This window comes from Myxocyprinus asiaticus, chromosome 1 (genome assembly GCF_019703515.2).
Source record: "Myxocyprinus asiaticus isolate MX2 ecotype Aquarium Trade chromosome 1, UBuf_Myxa_2, whole genome shotgun sequence".
NCBI classification, from domain to species: Eukaryota; Metazoa; Chordata; class Actinopteri; order Cypriniformes; family Catostomidae; genus Myxocyprinus; species Myxocyprinus asiaticus.
The window spans coordinates 59,555,894-59,578,219 of NC_059344.1; the positions used below are offsets into that span (position 1 = coordinate 59,555,894).

General features: G+C 37.1%; 1 protein-coding gene across 3 annotated transcripts in view; it reads right to left on the reverse strand.

The window, feature by feature from the left end:
• LOC127440465 (eukaryotic translation initiation factor 4 gamma 2-like) overlaps window positions 1–22,044 on the reverse strand; it is a 38,733-nt gene extending 16,689 nt beyond the window's left edge. The window contains exons 1-3 of one of the 3 annotated variants that reach the window (XM_051697053.1): window positions 1,906–2,173; window positions 1,590–1,700; window positions 1,229–1,294 (exon numbers count right to left, since the gene is read on the reverse strand). In XM_051697053.1, the coding sequence (XP_051553013.1) occupies window positions 1,229–1,294; window positions 1,590–1,700; window positions 1,906–1,907 (179 nt within the window). In that variant the 5' untranslated portion in view covers window positions 1,908–2,173. Of the gene's footprint in view, window positions 1–1,228; window positions 1,295–1,589; window positions 1,701–1,905; window positions 2,174–22,029 lie in introns of those variants that run through there. The other 2 variants (XM_051697074.1, XM_051697063.1) reach the window with 2 other exon arrangements.
• Between the last annotated feature and the right edge of the window lie 282 nt (window positions 22,045–22,326).

A 22,326-nucleotide genomic window follows, 5' to 3' on the forward strand; every position in this document is an offset into this window, starting at 1 on the left:
GAGCCCTGCCTACTCATATCAGTCACTTAAATATTTCAATACCTATGTTTTATTATAACAAAGGATTTTGCCACCAGTCTAACACACCCACAAACACAGTCACATGAAATCAAAATTGGCCTCATTAATTAATTATGTAATAACTTGCTCCACCTCTTAAACAACTTTAATTTTAGGATGACATCACAAATCCCTTACTTTACAACACTTTCCCTTCAACCATCTGGTACCAATCTGGTATGTAACGTCCACTTTATCAATTTCAGATTCATAACAAAAGTGTCAATTTAACATATTTCTCAAGACTACATTCAATATGATATATCTAAATTACATCTGTTAATATAACATTTGTACACACATGCATTTATGCATATGCTTGCTTAATCTCCCAGCCAGAGGTTAAAGAGATTCCCTCCTGGTCTATATAACATCTTAAAGAGATTTTCCTTGCCACGGTTTCATCTGGCTTGCAAATTTATTTATTTTTATCTGTCCATTTTCCACAAAACTGCTGTGGAATAATATGTATTGTAAACAGTGCTATAAAAATAACCTGAACTGGGGGGGCCTGGGTAGCTCAGTGGTAAAAGACGCTGGCTACCACCCCTGGAGTTCGCTAGTTCGAATCCCAGGGCGTGCTGAGTGACTCCAGCCAGGTCTCCTAAGCAACCAAATTGGCCCGGTTGCTAGGGAGGGTAGAGTCACATGGGGTAACCTCTTCGTGGTCGCTATAATGTGGTTTGTTCTCGGTGGGGCACGTGGTGAGTTGAGTGCGGATGCCGCAGAGGATGGCGTGAAGCCTCCACACACGCTATGTCTCCGTGGCAACGTGCTCAAGCCACATGATAAGATGCGCGGGTTGATGGTCTTAGACGTGGAGACAACTGAATCACTACGCGACCACGAGGACTTAAAAGCGCACTGGAAATTGGGCATTCCAAATTGGCTGAAAAAAGGGGAAAAGTAAAAAAAAATAAAAAAAATAAAAAAAATAACCTGAACTGAAATTTTTTCAGTTAAGTCTCATGACAGAAGACAAATGGGTTACAAAAGGCATTTCACACAGACTTTAAACAATGCTGATTAAATGCTAGGGGAAAAACAAATATCTATAAATATATATTATGTGTGATTAAAAAAAACCTTACTAACATTATAAGTACGACTTACTAAACATAAGCAAAAACCCTTCCAAATTATCCAGTTCTCTCGAAACATAGGCTACCTGTTGCCAACAGACTTGGGACAGTGCTGAGGTGCACCCCGACCTCCTCCTCCGCCCGAAGAAGCACTGCAAAAACCCCAAAAACTTGATTTTAGATTAGACCACTGGTTGGGATTTTGACGGTCAAAATTACTGAAAAACCTTGCCAAAACTAGATCCCACACATCCTCGCAAATGACAAAAACCTGTATACGCAATAAGTGTTATTTCAGACCTACACCTAATTTGACAAAGCCATTAAAAAGGCTCACAAACACATGTGCCATAAATTTCACCTCAACTGAATACGATGATCTCCTCAAATGGCCTAACGTCCAACAAAAGCGTGTTTGGTAATACGTAAATAAAATCAAAAGTATACCTGATACGAGAAGCACCCCCCTCTGCAATCACACTCTCCACTTTGGCGGCTTGACAACGAAAGATCCCTGAAAAGAATGAGAGTGAAAGGGTGGGGGTGTAGAAAAATGGCCTAAGAGAGAAAAGAGGAAAAACACTTTAAAAATCTCACATTTGTAAAAATAATCATAAAAAAAATGAAATCACAGGTAGCACTTTATAATAAGGTTACATTTTTGATAGCATTAGTAACCGCATTAGTATGAACTAACAATGACCTAATTTTTTTTTTTTTTTTTTTTTAACAGTATATTCTGTTTTGTCAGATAACATCTTACATCGCTTTTCAACCTTTCTGCTGAGATGAGCCCGCAAAGCCATGGTATCCGATTCGTGGAAAAATTACTGTTTTGAGCAGAGTCTGATTTAATCTAACAGTTGTTAGTTAATAAAATAACTGTTCATTGTTCTTTCGTAGTGCAATAACTAATACTAACATATACTTGATTTTAAAAAATGCATTAGTATGTGTTGAAATTAGCATTTACAAAGATTAATAACGGCATTGAGATTATATATATATACACACACACACACACACACACACACACACAGGTGGCCAAAAGTTTGGAATAATGTACAGATTTTGCTGTTTTGGAAGGAAATTGGTACTTTAATTCACCAAAGTGGCATTTAACTGATCACAAAGTATAGTCAGGACAATACTGATGTAAAAAACAGCACCATCACTATTTGAGAAAAGTCATTTTTGATCAAATCTAGACAGGCCCCATTTCCAGCAGCCATCACTCCAACACCTTATCCTTGAGTAATCATGCTAAATTGCTCATTTGTTACAAGAAAATCACTTGCCATTATATCAAACACAGTTGAAAAGCTATTTGGTTTGTTAAATGAAGCTTAACATTGTCTTTGTGTTTGTTTTTGAGTTGCCACAGTATGCAATAGACTGGCATGTCTTAAGGTCAATATTAGGTCAAAAATGGCAAAAAAGAAACAGCTTTCTCTAGAAACTCGTCAGTCAATCATTGTTATGAGGAATGACGGCTATACAATGCTCGAAATGGCAAAAAACTGAAGATTTCATACAAAAGTGTACACTACAGTCTTCAAAGACAAAAGGACAACTGGCTCTAACAAGGACAGAAAGAGATGTGGAAGGCCAGATGTACAACTAAACAAGAGGATAAGTACATCAGAGTCTCTAGTTTGAGAAATAGACGCCTCACATGTCCTCAGCTGACAGCTTCATTGAATTCTACCCGCTCAACACCAGTTTCATGTACAACAGCAAAGAGAAGACTCAGGGGTGCAGGCCTTATGGGAAGAATTGCAAAGAAAAAGACACTTTTGAAACAGAAAAACAAAAAGAAATGGTTAGAGTGAGCAAAGAAACAGACATTGGACAACAGATAATTGGAAAAGAGTGTTATGGATCTTAACCCCATTGAGCTTTTGTGGGATCAGCTAGACTGTAAGACAGCCACATCTATGGCAAGTGCTACAGGAAGCGTGGGGTGAAATGTCACCCGAGTATCTGGACAAACTGACAGCTAGAATGCCAAGGATCTGCAAAGCTATCATTGCTGCACATGGAGGATTTTTTGATGAGAACACTTTGAAGTAGTTTAAGAAATTCTGATTTTTTTTTTTTTTTTTTCAAATTGTAATAGTAATTTTTCACATTATTAATATCCTGACTATACATTGTGATCAGTAGAATGCCACTTTGGTGAATTAAAGTACCAATTTCTTTCCATAAGAGCAAAATCTTTACATTATTCCAACCTTTTGGCCGCCAGTGTGTGTGTGTGTGTGTATAATATATATATATATAACACAGTGGCTTAGAATTATAATGCATTTATTTTAAGGTTTAGAGTAAATGACGGAGTCAGCATCCACACAGACTAAAAAGCGGGTTATTTTAGGCAAAATAATGGGCAATGATATCACACACTCAGCTGTTGCCATAGAGCTCTTCTCGTGCATTAGCATTCGGGCTAATTATCCGACACAAGAAAATAGCCGTAATCGGGACATTTCATGTTTTTTTTTATCAAGCTAACCAAGCAAGTAAAACACAAAAAAATCAGAGATCGAACTTCATAACGGGCTACTTGGCAGATTGATATTCGTCGGATTGTGGCCAAACGTGCGATTTACCGGCAGAGTGGTGCGACTAGAAACGGATCACTTCTATTAAAACGAATGGTAGAAATTGAACCGCACAACGAACAACGGATGTAGAAAGGAAGTCCCGCCTTACAGGTTAAAGAGCCAATCACCTTTTAGATACAGACATCACCTGTCAATCAACTTTAGAACGCTCACGAGTATTAGCTATACAAGCCGGGAAAATTTCGTTTTTTAGCGTAATATGAGGTAAAGAATCACAATTAATGATTCCAGTATTGTCATATTTTACTGCTGATTTGAAATATGTTCTTTGATACTAATACTGACCAACCGTTTATGAGATTTTGGTCTTTCTCCATTCAAGTAGATATGAGCTGCACTGGCATGACTGGAAATAGCCTACCGAGAGCGTTCCAAAGTTGATCGACAGTGGACTGACTTGCTAGAGACACTTTGGTGCAACCGAACAGCTGATCTAATACCCAGACGCCATTTTCTCATAAAGTAAGTCAACCCACACCATCAACATATAACCACACAATATTTTAGAAACAACATTAGTCCTCTGGGTTTAACTGTGTAACGCCAGTTAGTCCAGCGTGATAACGAGCTGTAAAATATTCGGGATTATCAGTAAACAGTATACGCAAGAACATGCGAGCAATTGGAGCCATTTTATAGCAGTCCACTGGCTAATCTAAATCAGATAAGAATAATCTTACCTTTTCTAAAAAAAAAAAAAAAAAAACTTCAGCTCTGATTGTGTTTAGGTACCACAAGAGAAAAGAAAAAGGCGAGAAAAGTAGGCGATTTTTTTTCAGTGAATATTGTTAATAAGGATGTGTTTGAAGAACAGTGCGCCTTGAGGTAACACTGGCCGCACCGGTAAGGAGGAGCACTCTGATCTGACGTCACGACCAGTCGCATCTTTATTCGCTGGAAACGTTAAGCATGCGGGATGCGACGTCATCATCAAGTTTCGCTGCAGATGCACTGAAGCAAAATAAAAAAAATGGATGTCAATCTCACCTATATGAGATCACCTGGAAGGCATTTGTTATCATTTTTGTTTAATTTAATTGAATATGCAGGGGTGAAAAACCAATGAAAACAAGCAAGCACAACCCCACCAATATTTATACAGTGATCAATGGAAACATGGTAATTCCCCCCCCCCCCCGCCCGCCCCCCCATCTACTCCCTTGTAAATATGAACGGGTTGTCTAACCACACCAGGACAATAGATGACAATTAAAGCTGCTGTAAGTGAATTGTTTTCAAACAGGTTTCCCAGGGTCATGTCTAGAAGGTAACCCTCTCACGTCAAGATTTTCGCATATGCGCATTCTGTCAGCTATTTATTCCCCCAACAGAAATGCTTTTTAGTTCATAATTTACCATTAATGTCAATATGGGATGCAATATGAGATTTCAAGAAGCCTATATAAAAATATTATATAGGCTTCTTGAAATCTCATATTACATCCCATTTTGACATTAATTTTTAGGTTATGCATGTGTGATCATCATTGCAGGATTAATAATAATAATAATAATAATAATCTGTAACAGTGCTACACACACAAATGCTTCCTTGCCTTCATCAACTCAGCGTTTGTGTGTGTAGCACTGTTACAGATTATTATTATTATTATTATTATTATTATTATTATTATTATTATTATTATTATTATTTGATTTTCCCCTTTTTCTCCCAATTTGGAATGCCCAATTCCCAATGTGCTTTTAAGTCCTCGTGGTCGTGTAGTGATTCACCTCAGTCCAGGTGGCGGAGGACGAATCCGAGTTGCCTCCGCGTTTGAGACCATCAACCCGTGCATCTTATCACGTGGCTTGTTGAGAAAAAGAAATAGCACGTATGGAGGCTTCACGCCATCCACCGCGGCAACCACGCTCAACTCACCACGCGCCCCACCGAGAACGAACCACATTATAGTGACCACGAGGAGTTTACCCCATGTGACTCTACCCTCCCTAGCAACCGGGCCAATTTGGTTGCTTAGGAGACCTGGCTGGAGTCACTCAGCATGCCCTGGGATTTGAACTAGTGAGCTAGCGAACTCCAGGGGTGGTAGCCTGCGTATTTTACCTGCGTATGATTTACATTTATGATTGATTATTGTAGGCCAACCCCATCACTGCCATTACCAGAACTTAACAAGTATTTATTTCTGTTAACAGGCCTGTTTTACTGGTAGCAAGTCAAGTATGATGAATGAATGTGTAGTGTGCAGTGTGTAATAGGACCAAGGTATATGCACGGGATGTCTAACTATGTTCATCAATTGACCACATTTATCAAAAGAACTACATTTAAGTATAGCCGTAATTTATTCCACTTTTTGCTTTGACCAATTTTGTCCCCACCACTTCCTGAAATAGCATTCATCAGGTAAGTGCAATGCAGAAGAAACATTGAATGTAATGATGAGTGCTTATTGCATCTGTAATCAGTGGCGCTGTAGACAGCTATAATGTTCGTACACACAAACGCACGCATGTATTCTCTCCGCTCCTTTCCAGTCGAATTGCAGAGAAAAATGCAAACAAATGTGTTCCCACTCAAGATATACACATCCATTGAGGTGCGGTTGCAGTTTTAGTTTATTATAATAAAAAGTTACATTGGGGCTGATTAGAACCCGGATCTTCTAATACTAGAGACAAAAATAATACCACTAGACTAACCAGTTAGGCTCTGAACATAAAAGTTGATTGACATATTTTTTCCATTGACTATCAATGTCCCACGACCAACAGTAGCAGCTGTACAGCTGAAGTTATGTGAAATATTTATTTGAGAGCTTGAATTTGTCATCAGAACTGACTAATTATCAAAACATACAATTTAAAATATTTTTAACTAGCACTCCTTGTTGCTGCTCGACTCCAAATTAATGCAGTGTATGAGTCTCATGATTAGAGGGTTACCTTCTAGAGACAGCCATTTCCTGAAAACAACACTTCTTTTATTGATCCACGACCAAACCCATGCCATTGGCAGAGAGTCACCTTCGTGTTTTCTTTCTTTTTTTATTTTTTTATTTGGAATTCCCAATTCTCAATGGGCTCTAAGTCCTCGTGGTGGCGTAGTGACTCGCCTCAATCCGGGTGGCGGAGGACGAATCTCAGTTGCCTCCGCGTCTGAGACCGTCAATCCGTGCATCTCATCACGTGGCTTGTTGAGTGCGTTACCACGGAGATGTAGCACGCAAAGAGGCTTCACACTATTCTCCGTGGCATCCACGCACAACTCACCATGCGCCCCACCAAGAACCACACATTATATACGAGGAGGTTACCCCATGTGACTCTACCCTCCCTAGCAACCGAGCCAATTTGGTTGCTTAGGAGACCTGGCTGGAGTCACTTAGCATGCCCTGGATTCGAACTCGTGACTCCAGGGACGGTAGTCAGCGTTTTTACTTTACAGTAAAACCCACCTTCCTGTTTTCAGATTGGCTGAGATTTGTTCAGAGTTTTGTTGTTTACAGAGCCTACTCACGTGGGGCTGCAGATCGTGTGACTTCACAGGATACCTGTTTTTCTCAAGTAGTAGGGACATTTTACATGGCATTCAAAAGAAAATAGTTTACAACAGTTTTAACTTTAGATTTAGTACTATCTCCATTACCTAAAGTATATAGGCATCTCAGTCTACAACAACACATAAAAATGTTTTCGACTTTTTAATCGAATGAATTGCCTTGGACAAGTTCGAAAAAGTTAATTGCATAAGATGATTTAGGACACGTTCCTGCATCAACATCCTTGTTGGACCTGGAACCACATTCTTATTAACCAATCAGATTTTAGTGTTTGGTTTAAGGCTGGAGTTAAACACCTGAACAACATTTTTTAAACTAATCATTTGCCTCTCATTTTATGGGTTTGTTAGGTTAGGATCTGTTGTAAGGATTCAGGAGAAAAACAGTATGTTGATCCAGGAATATGTGCTTCTTGATTAAAGATGCTGTGCCGTATATCACAATTTGTGCACATGCCAAGAATAAATGACTTTTTCAAATTCAGTCAGAATGCATAGCCTACTTGATAATCATTTTAATGGAAATCTCCCTCCTAATCTAATGTAGTTATAACAAATTAGTTAACAATTTAACTCCTCTATATTCATTTATATTGCACATGACATTACCAATACAGCTGACTGTAATCACTGCAGTAATAAATTACACAGATTTGAAATGACTGAAATTTATTGTGGATAAGATGTGGGCAGCGAATCCAAAAGCGCAGGGGAAATCATTTTAATCAGAGATCGTCCATGGATTATTTCCTCGCTGACGGACCATGCATGGCATATTCACAGATCACATCTACTAAGCTTTTCATTTTCTCTCTTTGATGTGAAAGCACTTTTCTTTTGCGTCATTATATTATCCTCAAAAGAGCACGATGATGCCTGAAGTCTGATTCTTTGCAAACCACTTTAAATGTTAGATTCAATACATGGATTTTGTGCAGACCGATTAGATGTGCCATTGAAATGAAAAGAGTTTCCGGGTACATTTCTGCTAATTGTTTACTTTCGGTCGCTCTACAATGCATCCATGAGGGGAATCAGTTCACGCTGCCTCTCGCGTGACGTATAGGCACACTGGCATGTTCATGCTAGAACTGGCATGATACAAACAGAAGTGCAGCTTGGTTTATTTACAACAGAACACTGTTCACAAGCTTCATTGGTTTTACTTTCATTTGAACATGCCAGTGCGCTTACGCAGTGTTGTATAAAGTATCCATTTGTCATACTTGAGTAAACGTAAAGATACCTTCATGGAAATTGACTCATGTAAAAGTTAAAGTAGCTCATAAGAAAACGACTTAAGTAAAAGTATTAAAGTAACTGATATTAAATTTACTTAAGGATCAAAAGTACAAGTAAATTGCATAAATTACGGAACAGTTCATTAAACCCATGGCAACTTATTTGACTGGTGGTAATCATCATTTACTCACCCTCATGCCATCCCAGATGTGTATGACTTTCTTTCATCTGCAGAACACATACAAATATTTTTAGAAGAATATTTCAGCTGTATAGGTCAATTCAATGCAAGTGAATGGTGACCAGACATTTCAGGCTATTAAGGGAGCATAAAGTTATCCATACCACTACATGTCCTCTGAAGCAATTCAGTTGGTTTTGGGTGAGAACAAACTAAACTGTAACTCATTTTCACTGTATATCATGCCATTGCAATCTCTAGGCATGATCATGATTTCAAGCTTGATTTCACTTTCTAGTGCTTGACGTTTGTGCAGAGCCCTAGATGGCGCTATAGGAAGTGAAATCGAGCTTGAAATCCTGATCTCCAAGGAGACTGCTAATGTCAAGATTTAGGAGTCATATTTTGGTCTATTCTCACCCAAAACCAATTGGATCCATTCAGAAGACATTGGTGACACCAGTCTTATGGATTACTCTTATGCTGCATTTATATGTTTTTTTGTAACTTCAAAGGTCTGGTCACCATTCACTTACATTGAAGTGACCTACATATGATATTCTTCTGAAAATCTTTGTGTGTGTGTGTGTGTGTGTGTGTGTGTGTGTGTTCTGCAGGAAAAAAATGAAAGTCATACATATCTTGGATCGAATGAGGGTTCATTTTTAAAAGAATTATCCCTTTAATGGCGCATTCAAGTCACATCAGAATGATCATATTTATGGGATGAGTGTAAATGAACACCACAGTCCATAAAAATTGGAACATTGAAGGAGGGAGTTGAGTCATATTAGTGACCAGAACAGAGACTTGTGGGGGTGGGCTCTTTTCATTTGGGCCAATAAGCAACCACCCAGAACACCATGGCAACTGCATAGCAATGTGCTGAAACACAGTTAAAACAACTTAACAGCAGCATAGCAACAACCTGACAACCACCCAGAACACCATGGCAATTGCACAGCAATGTGCATAAAGCACAGAAAACAACTTAGCAACAGCATAGTAACAACCTGGCAACCTCATACTGTAGCAATGCACTAAAACACACAGCAGAGGTCACCTTGACAAATGCATTGCATGCCCTAGCAACCATCCAGAAAACCCTAGTTACCACATACTGTAGCATAAATTTGCTACAAACAAATATAACACTATAGCAACGACCAGAAAACTAGTTTTGCTTAGGCAAAGACCATTCACATCTTCATAAAATATAAAAATAAATATTGCTGGACATTTTCATGTGCGCTGGTAATTATTCATACACATAAAATGTGATTGACTTTTATATGGACAGGTCTCCAGGAAAGGCGGGAGACTGATCACACATAACTTCATTATTTAAAAGCTTTCATAATTTTTAAGCCTAAAATTATCACATTAATTAGTCAAATATAAAAATTAAAATTAAACTCACATTAGCAGTTTCTTGTCTTCCCCAGTGGAGACAGACAACAGAACACGTATTCTGGCACGTGCTTCGCTTGTGATTTTGATTCAGTTTTGTGATTCGCAAAACGAATAATTCAGACCGCTTTTTGAATCTTTTTGTTCAGTTCAAAAGAATCAAATTTAAAAGATTCAACTCAAATTATTCTTTCAACAAATCACACATCACTATCGCCGATCTACATGCATTTTTGCACATACAGCTGTTAGTTTTTTTGCGGTGTTCAGTCGCAAAATTAACTAAAGTGTCTGGAGAAATTTATCGGAGTAAAAGTATCAATTGTCTCTTCAAAATGTAGTGAAGTGAAAGTAAAAGTCCAAAGGATATTTATACGTATGGTATATCAAGTAAAGTACAAATATTAAAAAACTGTACTTAAGTACAGTAACAATGTATTTGTACTTCGTTACTACACACCTCTGGGCTTACGTCACCGGAGAGGCTGCGTATACTCGGTCCTGTCATGAATGCGCATTGTAGAGCGACCAAAAGTAAACAATTATAGTCAAAAGGACTTAAATATTGATCTGTTTCTCACCCAAAGCTATCGCGTCACTTTAGAAGACATTCATTTAACCACTGAATTCGAATGGATTACTTTTACCACGACTGTCTGTGCTTTTTGGAGCTTTAAAGTGCAGATCACCATCCACTTGCATTGTATGGACCTGCAGAGCTGAGATATTCTTCTAAAAATATTTGTTGGTGTTCTGCAGAAGAGTCATACACATCTGGGATGGCATGAGGGTGAGTAAATGATGAGAGAATTATCATTTTAGGGTGAACTATCGCTTTCAGCTAGAGCAGAGATGTCCATCCACCTGTTTTATTTCTGTCACAGTTTTGAGGTTTATGTCCCACCTAATGCTGATGAGAAGCTGTGAAACAGTTGTGATATGTTGCTTGGCTGCCCCTGTTTTGCTTTAAGTGCTATAATGAGGTACTTGGAGAACAGCTCACTTGTAGATGTTCAGCTTTTAATTTGACACTTGTTTGTGGTTAATGGAAATAGGCCCCGATCTCACATGCTGTGGTATAAAGTAATATATTTTCACTTTGATGATAGCAAATAATTTGACCTACTGTGTGTTTGCTGTTACTTTTTAGTGTATCGTGTGCTGTGGAACTTGGTATAAAGCTTAAAGGAATAGTTCACCCAAAAATGAAAATTCTCTCAATTACTCACTCTCATGCCATCCCAGATGTGTATGACTTTCTTTATTCAGCAGAACACAAACAAAGATTTTTAGAAGAATATTTCAGCTCTGTTGGTCCATATAATGCAAGTGGATAGTGGCCAGAACTTTAAAGCTCCAAAAAGCACATAAAGGCAGCATAAAAGTAATCCATACTCCAGTGGTTAAACATATATCTTCAGAAGTGATATGATAGGTGTGGGTGAGAAACAGATCCATATTAAAGTCGCTTTTTACTATAAATCTCCACTTTCACATCCACATGCTATAATGTATATAATACATTATAACTTCTGCAGATAAAATTGGATGTTGCTGGTGACACAAGGGTTTAATGGATTTGTGTCAAAGCAGAGGACAAAAGAGCTCATATCCAGGTAAATGAGTCTTGGTGGAGACTCGATGGGCACAGTTATTACTCTCCTATGCTAACATAAACTGTACTCACAGCTGCTTGCAGAAATTATACTCACTTCAAAAGCTTGCTATTATAAACACTTCATCTTCAAATGTCTCATAATACACCTTTATAATATGTTATAACTTCTCATAAATAATTGTAACCACAACTATAATACATTATAATACTTACCTATTCATAGCTATACCTTAGAGTATAATGCATTATAACACCAGCAACATCCAATTTTATTTGCAGAAGTTATAATGTATTATATATTGTATATATTTGTTATATATATATATATATATATATATATATATATATATATATATATATATATATATATATATATATATATAATAGGTATGCTTTAAGTAAAGTGACAAAAGCAATGTCTTATAAACATCCATAAGATATTTCTTAAGTGGTTATAAGACATTACAACTTATGCTGGAAATGATATACATTACACATGCACAAACTACAAAATAAGACACATTCAATGTAAATTTTGAGATATTACAAAAAACACTTGAAACGCTACAAGGTTAAAATATATCAGAAACTCTCTCTTGAGAAATTTTTTTTTATGTTGATCACACATGTAGCCAATCTTCTTGGGTGTGATAAAAAAAAATAATAATAATCTAACTGATTCTACTGGACTCTATTCAATAAACCTTAATGTTTGTGCAGCTTATTTGGAGACTTACTTTATAAATAACTTCCATTATATAAGTTTGACTTGTAATGTATTGTATGTTACACGTTTATGTTATGGCTGTTTATACAGCACTTATACGATTAACTTTATTAGCTTCTGCAGTGTTAAAATTGGATGTTGCTTGTGTTCTAATGCATTATACTCTTAAGTATAACTATGAATAGGGGAAGTCTTATAATTTATTATAACTGTAGTTATAATTATTTATGAAAAGTTATAACTTATTATAAGGTGTATTATGAGACATTATGAATGCAGTATAATGCATGTACTGTATAATGCCTTTACAATGCATTATAAATATGGGCTTCGTAGAAAGTGTTACCAAACATTCTCCATATTTACAGTTGGGTTCAAAAGCCTGAGTTCAACTGCGAAAATGGTCAATGTCACAAAGGTGCTTATTTTACCTGGAAAATGTGCAGAATATTAACTTTATTATTCATTTTACATCATAATATTTATTTCTTTGAAAGTTTTAAAAATCCTAAAACTTTCTATTTATTTCCAGGTTTGAATTAGAATTAGACTTAATTAGAATGAGTCTTTTGAACCCCACTGTATTTATGTAATCCAAATCTGATGTACTGTAACAATCCCATTTGTGGAGTATGGAAGAAGTAGTATCATCATTAACTAGCACGGTGAGTGACACTTCAAAGATATTATTTGAATCAAATTAGAAGGAAATTCTAAATATGTTATATTAAGATGCTTTTAGAGAATCAGTGTCATGTTGATCAGCCATTCTTATTTGGGCTGAAATCTCTATCATTTGCAACAGCAAAGACAATTTAAATACACGGTTTGTCTAAACTTCATTTGTATGAATTACACTGTAACTGTTTGAGTAGGACAGAATATCAGAATAATGGAAGCTTGGATATCAGTTTGAATTTCTGTTTTGGCCTTCAAGGGCTTTCAAGAGATTCAAGGACTGATGATTGATGGATAGCTTGTATTCAGTGAGATGGGCCATCTATCTTTACTGTATTGCTCTGTCAACACGCTTACAAAGTGACCCTCCCTTTAATCCAAGCAAAAAGATGCTATTACAAGCCCATAAATGCAATTAGACACAAGGGTTTAATGGATTTGTGTCAAAGCAGAGGACAAAAGAGCTCATATCCAGTTAAATGAGTCTTGGTGGAGACTCGTGGGCACAGTTATGCATTACAGTAAATCTGTTATTACTCTCCTATGCAAACATAAACTGTACTCACAGCTGCTTGCAAGAATTCACGTACTCACTTCAAAAGCTTGCTGTTATAAATACTTCATCTTCAACTGTATGGATAAGACATTAAATCCTATACCTGGTCAGATATTATTTCCAATGACCTAACAAAATAGTAGATGGAGCTCTATGCTGAAAGATCCACAAACCAGTACATAGATGGTGACTTGCTTGGAATGTAAAATTTACACATCAGCTTTAAGGTAACAACTGCTCTTCGCTATTTACAGTGAACCGTTGAACTGCAGAACTTTAGTCTCTTCTCTCACTATAATGATACTCTGGTTAAAGCAGCAGGGAGAATTCCTATGAGATGTTTAAAGAGGGGAACTATTTATTTACCCTAAAGGGAATTAAGAATTTGGCTTTAAAAAAATATTTTATGAGAAGTTTTTAAAGGGAAGACCACTTTTAAATCAGTATGAACTATGTAGGAAACTAGAGTGAGTCATGAAATATTTGCTCATGAGTTTGTAGCTAATGCACATGCAGAGGGAGTGAAAAATCAATCTGTGTATCAAGGGTGCCAAGAAATACTAAAATTGATGACTGCATTGTACAGTTTCAAAACGAATAGCTGCCCTGCATGCATAAATTTTTGTTCAGTTGGCTCCACATATGTATTTTGCAAATGTGTTGATAATTGATGTGCATTGTTGCCTACTAGCTGCACAAAATGCAAAATGTCATGCTTATCATTTGCATTCATTTCATTATTCAATAAAAAGCACTAATGCTATCTCTGAGACAAATGTTCGAGTTTTTGCCACTGTGCAGCATGGCTCTTGAAGCAGTACTAGATCAATATCAGCCACAGACTGCATATTACAGCTCTTGTTATTGATTGAGGGTGACTAACTGTGGAAGGAATACTGAGTTGAGGTCTGTGATTCATTTATTGTTACTTAACATACAGTAATTTGCAAAAGCATTTTGGGTTGTTTCTGCATCAGAGGGTCTAATCTCAGGTCATGTGATGGAAACATGATAGGAAAGATATATATTCTTCATTAAATTAGCAACTTGCCTATTAATCTGAACAAAAGCATATTAGCCTGTGTTTTGGCATGACTTTCATTAATATGTCATGAAAACATTATTTAATGCTTAACAGATAAGTAGTTGATTCAAATATAAATTTGAGTCCAAGGAGTCATCAGAAAACATAAAAATGTCAGTGAAAAAATGTATTTACAAAAACAAAAAGCAGTAATATAAACATATACAAAACTTAAGACAATTAAAATGATCTGAACTCATTTGAATTAGCAATTAACTAAGAGAAAAAAAAAAAAAAAAAAAAAAAACTTACTCTTGATCAAAAAAACCAAACAAAAAAACAGAACTAAAGTAAAAGTTATAAAGTGTTCCAGGTCAGCTTCTTTACCTAATCTCATTGTTTAATCTTAAATTTGTTGTTCTAAGTTTCATGACATTTGAATTCACAACAGTGATACAGTTGTTATTGCAAAATAAACCCTGACAGGGAGATCAGGCGTGTCGGGTGTTGTACCACCCTGAAGGGGTTTATTTGCAATAACAATTGGCTGACAGTACATTATCCTGCTTATTACATTGCGACTAACCAAATAAATACATGGAAATAAAATATTGATTCACGTTGGAAATATGTAATTATACGACAAGAAAGAAATTGCTGAAAAGCTGATATCCACCTCCGGTTTAAATTATAGTTCTGTTGGTATTTATTTTGTGAAAATGATTGTCTGACTGCTCATTTCCAGCTTATTGCGAGACTACTTGCCAAACAAATAAGTAAATAAATAAATGCACATGAAACATTGATTTGAGTTGAAATAATTTTATTAGCTTGCTTGTAGAGATGATCTGAGAAGCAGGAAAGATGGCTCACAAAACCTGCATGAGGGGCCTGATACATGGATGTGCGGTTGTTACTGAGAAAATTCAGACCGCTAGATGGCGCCATTGACCAGTCAGAATTGAGTATTCCAGAGAGCTGTGTAATAACATTCTTAACATATTTTCCTTTTGTGTTCCACGGAAGGAAGAAAGTTAAGTGAGATTTACATTTAGTCAAGTATTTGAGGTTCAGTGAGGTTCTGGGTCACTCCCTGATGATCATTAATGTATAACACAGTGGCAAGTAATCTAAGGATATTGTTTGCAAAATGAAAGTGACTGGGCGGTAAACATCAACACTCATAGCATACTGTATCATTGAGTGTGAACATGTAGACATTTTGAATCATTACCCTTTGCCGTGTGATTGAAGACTGAAGTTCAGGCTTTGTTTGCTCCACCATCCATCATCTGAGCTTCATGTCATAGCCAAAAAGCTTCACCTTAAATGTGAATCTACTCTGATAAAGGTCTTGGCCATGAAACGATCCTTGTGATGGATGACATTCCCTATGCTCTCTCTGTGAGACAGCAGAATGACAAATCCAGAAGGCTGTAATATGCAGGCTCATTTCACCATATGTGGAAGGAGAACTGACACTTAGCCCGTTTACATGCACACCAATACGCTGACTACTCCCAAAAAACAACTTATTTTAAAAATCAGACGAAGCAAGAAATCCGTGTTTGCATGACATTTGAAATAATCGTGTTATTCCCTGCTTTTGACGTCAAACCATGAAAAGGCATGGGCACAGCATGTGCACACATTGAAAAAGACGGTAAGAGCGCCGGTTAAGGTGTTTACATGCAATGTGAAATCGCCGTAATTGGCAAAAAATCTACCTAGGTATATTCTCACGCTGTGTATCTTAACAGTAGTCCATACGACTCATGCACTATATTCCAAGTCTCCTGAAACAACAAACTCACAGAAAATCGACAAGCTGCTTCCGAATGTACATGATGTAGACTGCGTGCTTTGGAAACCAGGAAGTAATTGCGTTCATGCTGAGATGCGGGTTCTGGTCCCATGGAAATCAGGAAGTATATCACGTTCACGTCATAAGCAATGGTGAGCGTGTTTCGGAAGTTGCATTTTCGCTCTAAAATTTAATATGTACTACCTTTATGGTCCTTTTTTGGAGGTTGGCAGCCCCAAGCCCTTTTCACTTGCATTATATAGAAAAGAGCAACCAGGATATTGTTTAAAAAGATCTCATTTTGTGCCTGAAGAATGTAAGTATGAATTTGGAGCGACAAGAGGGTGAGTAAGTGATGACAGTGATAAGTAATTTTCATGATGGGGTGAACTCTTCCTGTAATAACATCTAGCCCACCTGCATTTTAGAGTCGGTTTTACATGTGGATCTTCCCTGTTTCAAACTGACACTTCATTTCAGTATTCAAAGGAGACTCAGACTCAAGATTTTAGATGATCAGTTCACTGAGCTGTCATTACATCTTTTGAAGTAAAAGGCATATTTAGATTCTATTCCGTGGTGTGGCAAAGCATAAAATAATTCAGCAGATATTAATTGATGTTTAAGCCGAGGATAAGTCAGGAGGGCATGTGTGCCATATAATCAGCATGAGTTATGCAAACGGGCATCATTTGTCAAATTTCATTATGTTAAGGCCTTCCAGAATAAAATTTTTCTCTGCATTCTGTTTTTTTTAATTTCTTCTTTCTTTCTTGCTTGCTGTAAATTGATAATTTCATATATTCCAGTTCTTGCAGTACAAAGATTTCTTTCATGCCTTGTTCCTTAGTTATACCCCGCAATGCTGTCAGACATAACTCCATTCTTATCTCGCACAAATTTAATGAAAAAATAATTATGTTTCTCGCTGATTTTCTTGCTGAGGCAGAAATGCTGCATTAAGCACCAAAAAGTCAATCGGCAGATAAAGATGGAGAAACTGTGTTAATTCATCCATCCATCCATCCATTCTTTTTTTTTTTTTTATCATTTTGTGTGCCAAACAAAATTTAAACAGACAAAAGACTCTGATGAATGGAGGAGATATAGCATATAATTGAAAATTTCCCTCTGTTTTGCTGAGCAGATATAATGTGGAATATGTAATATCAGCATATGATGTATTGAAATATTTAGCCATATAGAGACTTTGTTAGCATGTAATCCAGTTGTCAAAACAAATGGCATTTATTTGTGAGTTAAATCCAAATCCAATGCAAATTGTGAGATTCATTACGCATTTTGTCCATTACACATATTTTGTCAGGTAACGTGAAAATATGAATTGTTTGGTTACATCTAATGTAACTGGTTTTATTCAAGTCATAATATTATGTAACTGAATTATCCTGCAAACATTAGTTACACCAATAAAAGTCTGTAGAAATAGCTTCTGTATGTTTCCAATTTTTACAGTGTAATCACTCACACAAAATATTAATTAGGTACAAAAGGCACCTCCCTGTAGGCCTATCCCGTTACAAATTCAGTCTAGTGCGGAAATGTATATTTCACAAGAACTGGCATTGTTCTGTACAAAGAACTAGAACAACAATCACTGACGAAAATGTGTCTAGGTTTCTCTGTTATTCAGTGTGTCAGTGTTTATACTTTGAGCTGCATTTAATTATCATTCGTTTTTGTGTCTTCCTGTTGTCATTCATTAATTAATGATGTTTTACCTCTTCATGAGTAGAGCAATTACCTTCTGTATAAGTACAATTAAACTGGAGAAAAATATGCAAGACAAGTTTTCTTAAAGATGTTAATATAACGTTTAGGAGGAAAATATTTTGGATTGTTTTTGAATTGGATTATTTTTGGATTGTAATTTGCATGCATTAAAAAATAAGTGAATCAATTACATTATGACAACTTGAAACTAATGTGAAAATCAAACTTATGCATTTTGTCAAGTTTACACAACCTAAAAATAAAATAAAGACAGAATCATGTCTACGACTCCTTTTGTAGAAACATGATAGGACAAAGCAAGTCTATGCAAACATCACTAAAAAATATGCCACTACCTGCTCAAGTCCAAGCACACATTCAGCATCGTCTCATAAAGCTGTCAGCTGAAGATCTATTTGGTGGGTGACACCTCCAGACTGCTGAATCTGAAAATGAATGTGTGATATGTGTGGGGCACGGCATATCTCACTGCATAATAAAGCATAAATATGCAAGACAGTTAATTTTCTTAGATGCTTAGAATGTCAGAAGTGGCCGAGCTGCTGTAAGGAGGATTGCTGGAAGAAAGAGGATGCAAAAATGGCAGGAAATTCAATGTCTCTTCAAAAGAAACACTCTTGGGATCAGGGGTGTGTCCAGGATTTTTTGCCCAGGGTTGCAAAGGGGTGGCAAGAGTCAAGTAAGGGGTGGCAATGTTGTTTGTGGCGGAGTTTGTTTGATAGGGGTGTCGGTGGAGGAGGAACGTTGTGTCCGGCCACACATCAGAGCAGGGGTGGGGGGGTTGTGTGTCAGAACGTTGTTATAGACCATGTGCGACATGGTCGGGTTAAGCCGTTGCGCACCGTCTCCAGCACGCGAGTGGGGTCCGAGTTGGGGTGGCATGTGGGGTGGCAAAGCACATTTTTGGCCCTGCCCCTGTTGGGATACAATACTGTAATCCTGAAACTTGTAGGACATGATGCTGAGTCACACATATCTGTTTGTATAGGTGGCATTCCAACGAGATCTAGATTTTATGTTCATTTTATGCTCATCAGAAAAGCTGTTATTATTTTTCACAATTATAACCTAAAGTAATTAAACTATAGTCAAGCTACTATTTAAATGTTTGTTTTTTAAAAAAAAAAAGCACTATTAACAAAATGTAGCAAATTACATTAAAGCTATTTTCTCAATTCCGGTATTTTTTAAAGAATGGAACGGTTCTCGGATCCCAACCCTATACACCACCATGTGTCACTCCATTGGTGTGGTGTGTAAAGACGGCGTGGATGTGCTTTTGTTGTGTGGACAAACTAGGTTCATTTTCCACTTTTGCCCCAAAGTTTTTCCTATACCGTTTCCTGTCTCCACTCTTAATATTTCCTTTAATACTACTTATAATAATACATAAAAATTAATATAAAGATTGATTCCCTTGCAGTAATTTGGTCATGGTGACGGTCGGGGAGTTGAGAGGAAGGTTTAATCCGGGTAAAATTACCCATGGTTGTACTATAGTAATATGTAGTAACCATTTGTTTTTGGTGGAAGCGATAGTTTTAATGCAATTAACTATGGTGTTACTACAGTAATATGTTATGAGTTAATATAGTAACCATGTTTTAATTTTGTGGTGATTTTACTGACTATGATTTTACTACAAAATACCATGGTGATACTATGGTTACTGGTTTAAAACCAATGTCAACTTTTGTAAAGGAAGATTAAGGTTACCTGGTGAAGTGATGCCCCTATACTTTGTTAGTATTTAATTCGGGGTGCAAATAGCATCTAACACTATTTGCACTTAGTGCAAAGAAGATGCTTTTGGTTGCTGTGTAAATAGCATCGATCGCCTTTTTTCCTCATTTAAAAAGTTTTACTTCTAAAGAAATGTATTGTAATTTTGAAACATATGTATAAAATCATGACCACTCACATGAGATGTAGACTCCAGTCAGTAACCTTAATTTTTATGTGGAGAGGGTTCCCTCATGGGGGCTGCCATGTTAGGATCACATGACCAGCCAAATACTACTCACTTAATCTTAATGAGATTTCTACTTTCATTCAAGGATTAATTTAATACCGGCAGACTGTGAATAGTGAATTTCTACAATGGCACTATAAAGGATTGTGTTTGAATAATGCTGCATCCATGCCCCTAGGTGTCAGTGTAAGTCCAAGATGACATATTAAAAAAATTATTGAGTGCACCTTCAACTGAGGTTAGGCGAGCACGTTTGGCTCTATATCTGCGTTTGCAATACAATTTGACAAATGTAGCGTTTTGTGACACCACCACTACTCATTGCAAAATGTAGCTTGTTACTGGAAAACCTACAGTATTGTGAAAATAGGTACTGTCATGCTACTGAAAAATTTAGTTAAATTAGTAGTGTTGCAGCTTTCAGTTAACTACTCTGGAAATCAACACACTTCACCTTAATAAGTGAATGCAGTAAACAATGGTAGAACATTTATGCTAGCACCAAACAAGTGCCTGAATCAAAACATGAGCACCAAAAACAAATGCCACTAAATTTGGGAACCATTACTATGCAAAGCATGCCTATAAAAGAATAATTATTCTGCCTTTGAAAAAGTCCTCAAATTTGAATGAAGCAGTTTATGTACCATTTTATTGTTCACGAGTAGCAGAGAAACCTGCATCTCAAATTAATGTATTCAGTGGATGCAAAGGCAAATATCCCTTTATTTTCTGAGCTTTTTGTTAAAGCAAGCAGGCAACTAGGCTTCAATTGATTCATTCTGAAAAGGGATCACACTGTGTCTGACGTGCCCCCAAGGGCCTCATGTGCAGCTTCAATTTCCAGAAACTGCGAAGCCATTAATGAGTGCAGAATCAACATCCTTAAATACATTTGCAATCGGTGCAAAGGTTTTTTTGTGCCTGGAAATGGGTATGGTAAAAGTGAGTGATGGAGCTCATTTTTTTCTGGCTTCTTTTATACCCTGCTAAAACAGAAACGGCTTAAACCAGCTTATGCCGGTTTGCAGGTCTTAGCTGGTTTTAACTGGCCTACTGGTCTCCCAGCCTGCCAAGCTGGTGCTCAGCTGGTTTAGCTGGTCAGCCAACTGATCTTCTAGCCTGAACAGCTGAAAAGTGTCCAAAACCCCTCTTAAACCAGCCAACAGATCAACATAATCAGGCTAGGAGACCACCAAAAACCAGAAGGCAATCTCAGCTGAGAAGCATTTCTGGGCCTCTCTCATTGTCAAAATCATTCCAGTGTACTGATGCACTCATTTACATAATTTACCATAAAAACCAGTGAGCATCAGGTAATCATTTCACATAAGTAATCAGGGTCTCAATGTGTAGTGCATAAGGGCCCTTGCTAGTGACTATTTGGGTTTACAATTGACTAATTTATGTCATAGAGTGGAAGAAGATTTTGACCTTGGACCAAAATCAGGCTCTCATCACAAGTTTCCCATACAGATGAACCAAAGAGCCAAAAGTGTTTTTAAAGGTGACTCATTATTGAGCATTGATTTTGCATTTTAGTCAAGGACTAGGCTTAATCTGTGCACTTAATCCACCATTCCTTCATTCCTGCTGTGAATCCTTGATCCAACACAGGCCACTGAAAAAGTGTTCAAAGCCTATCTGGATGATTGCCGCTGTATCTTACAAAGTATGGAGTTAATTAACAGAGGTTCGGGAGGAGCATGATAATTTTAATCTGACAAATCACAGCCCACGAGCAGAAGTATATAAGCCGCTGCTTACCTGCTTCCTGTGACAACTCTCCTGACATGAGAGTCTTTCCGGCATTCGGCCCCGCCCATTTCCCACGAACAGACCCAGGCAGAGGGATCATCGGATGCAACTTTCCTGCAAAGCATTCTGCTCCACCAGAACAGCTCTTCCATCCAAACAGACTCATTATTCAACAGAAGCTGCCACAGCAGCTCTTTGTTTTTTAGCAGTATTGACGGCTACCACTTTAAGTGTTAAGTGTTAACTGCTCATGTGTTCTCTTATCTAAAATTAAAGCAGTGCCAGCTGCCTCCGCGAACGGGCGCC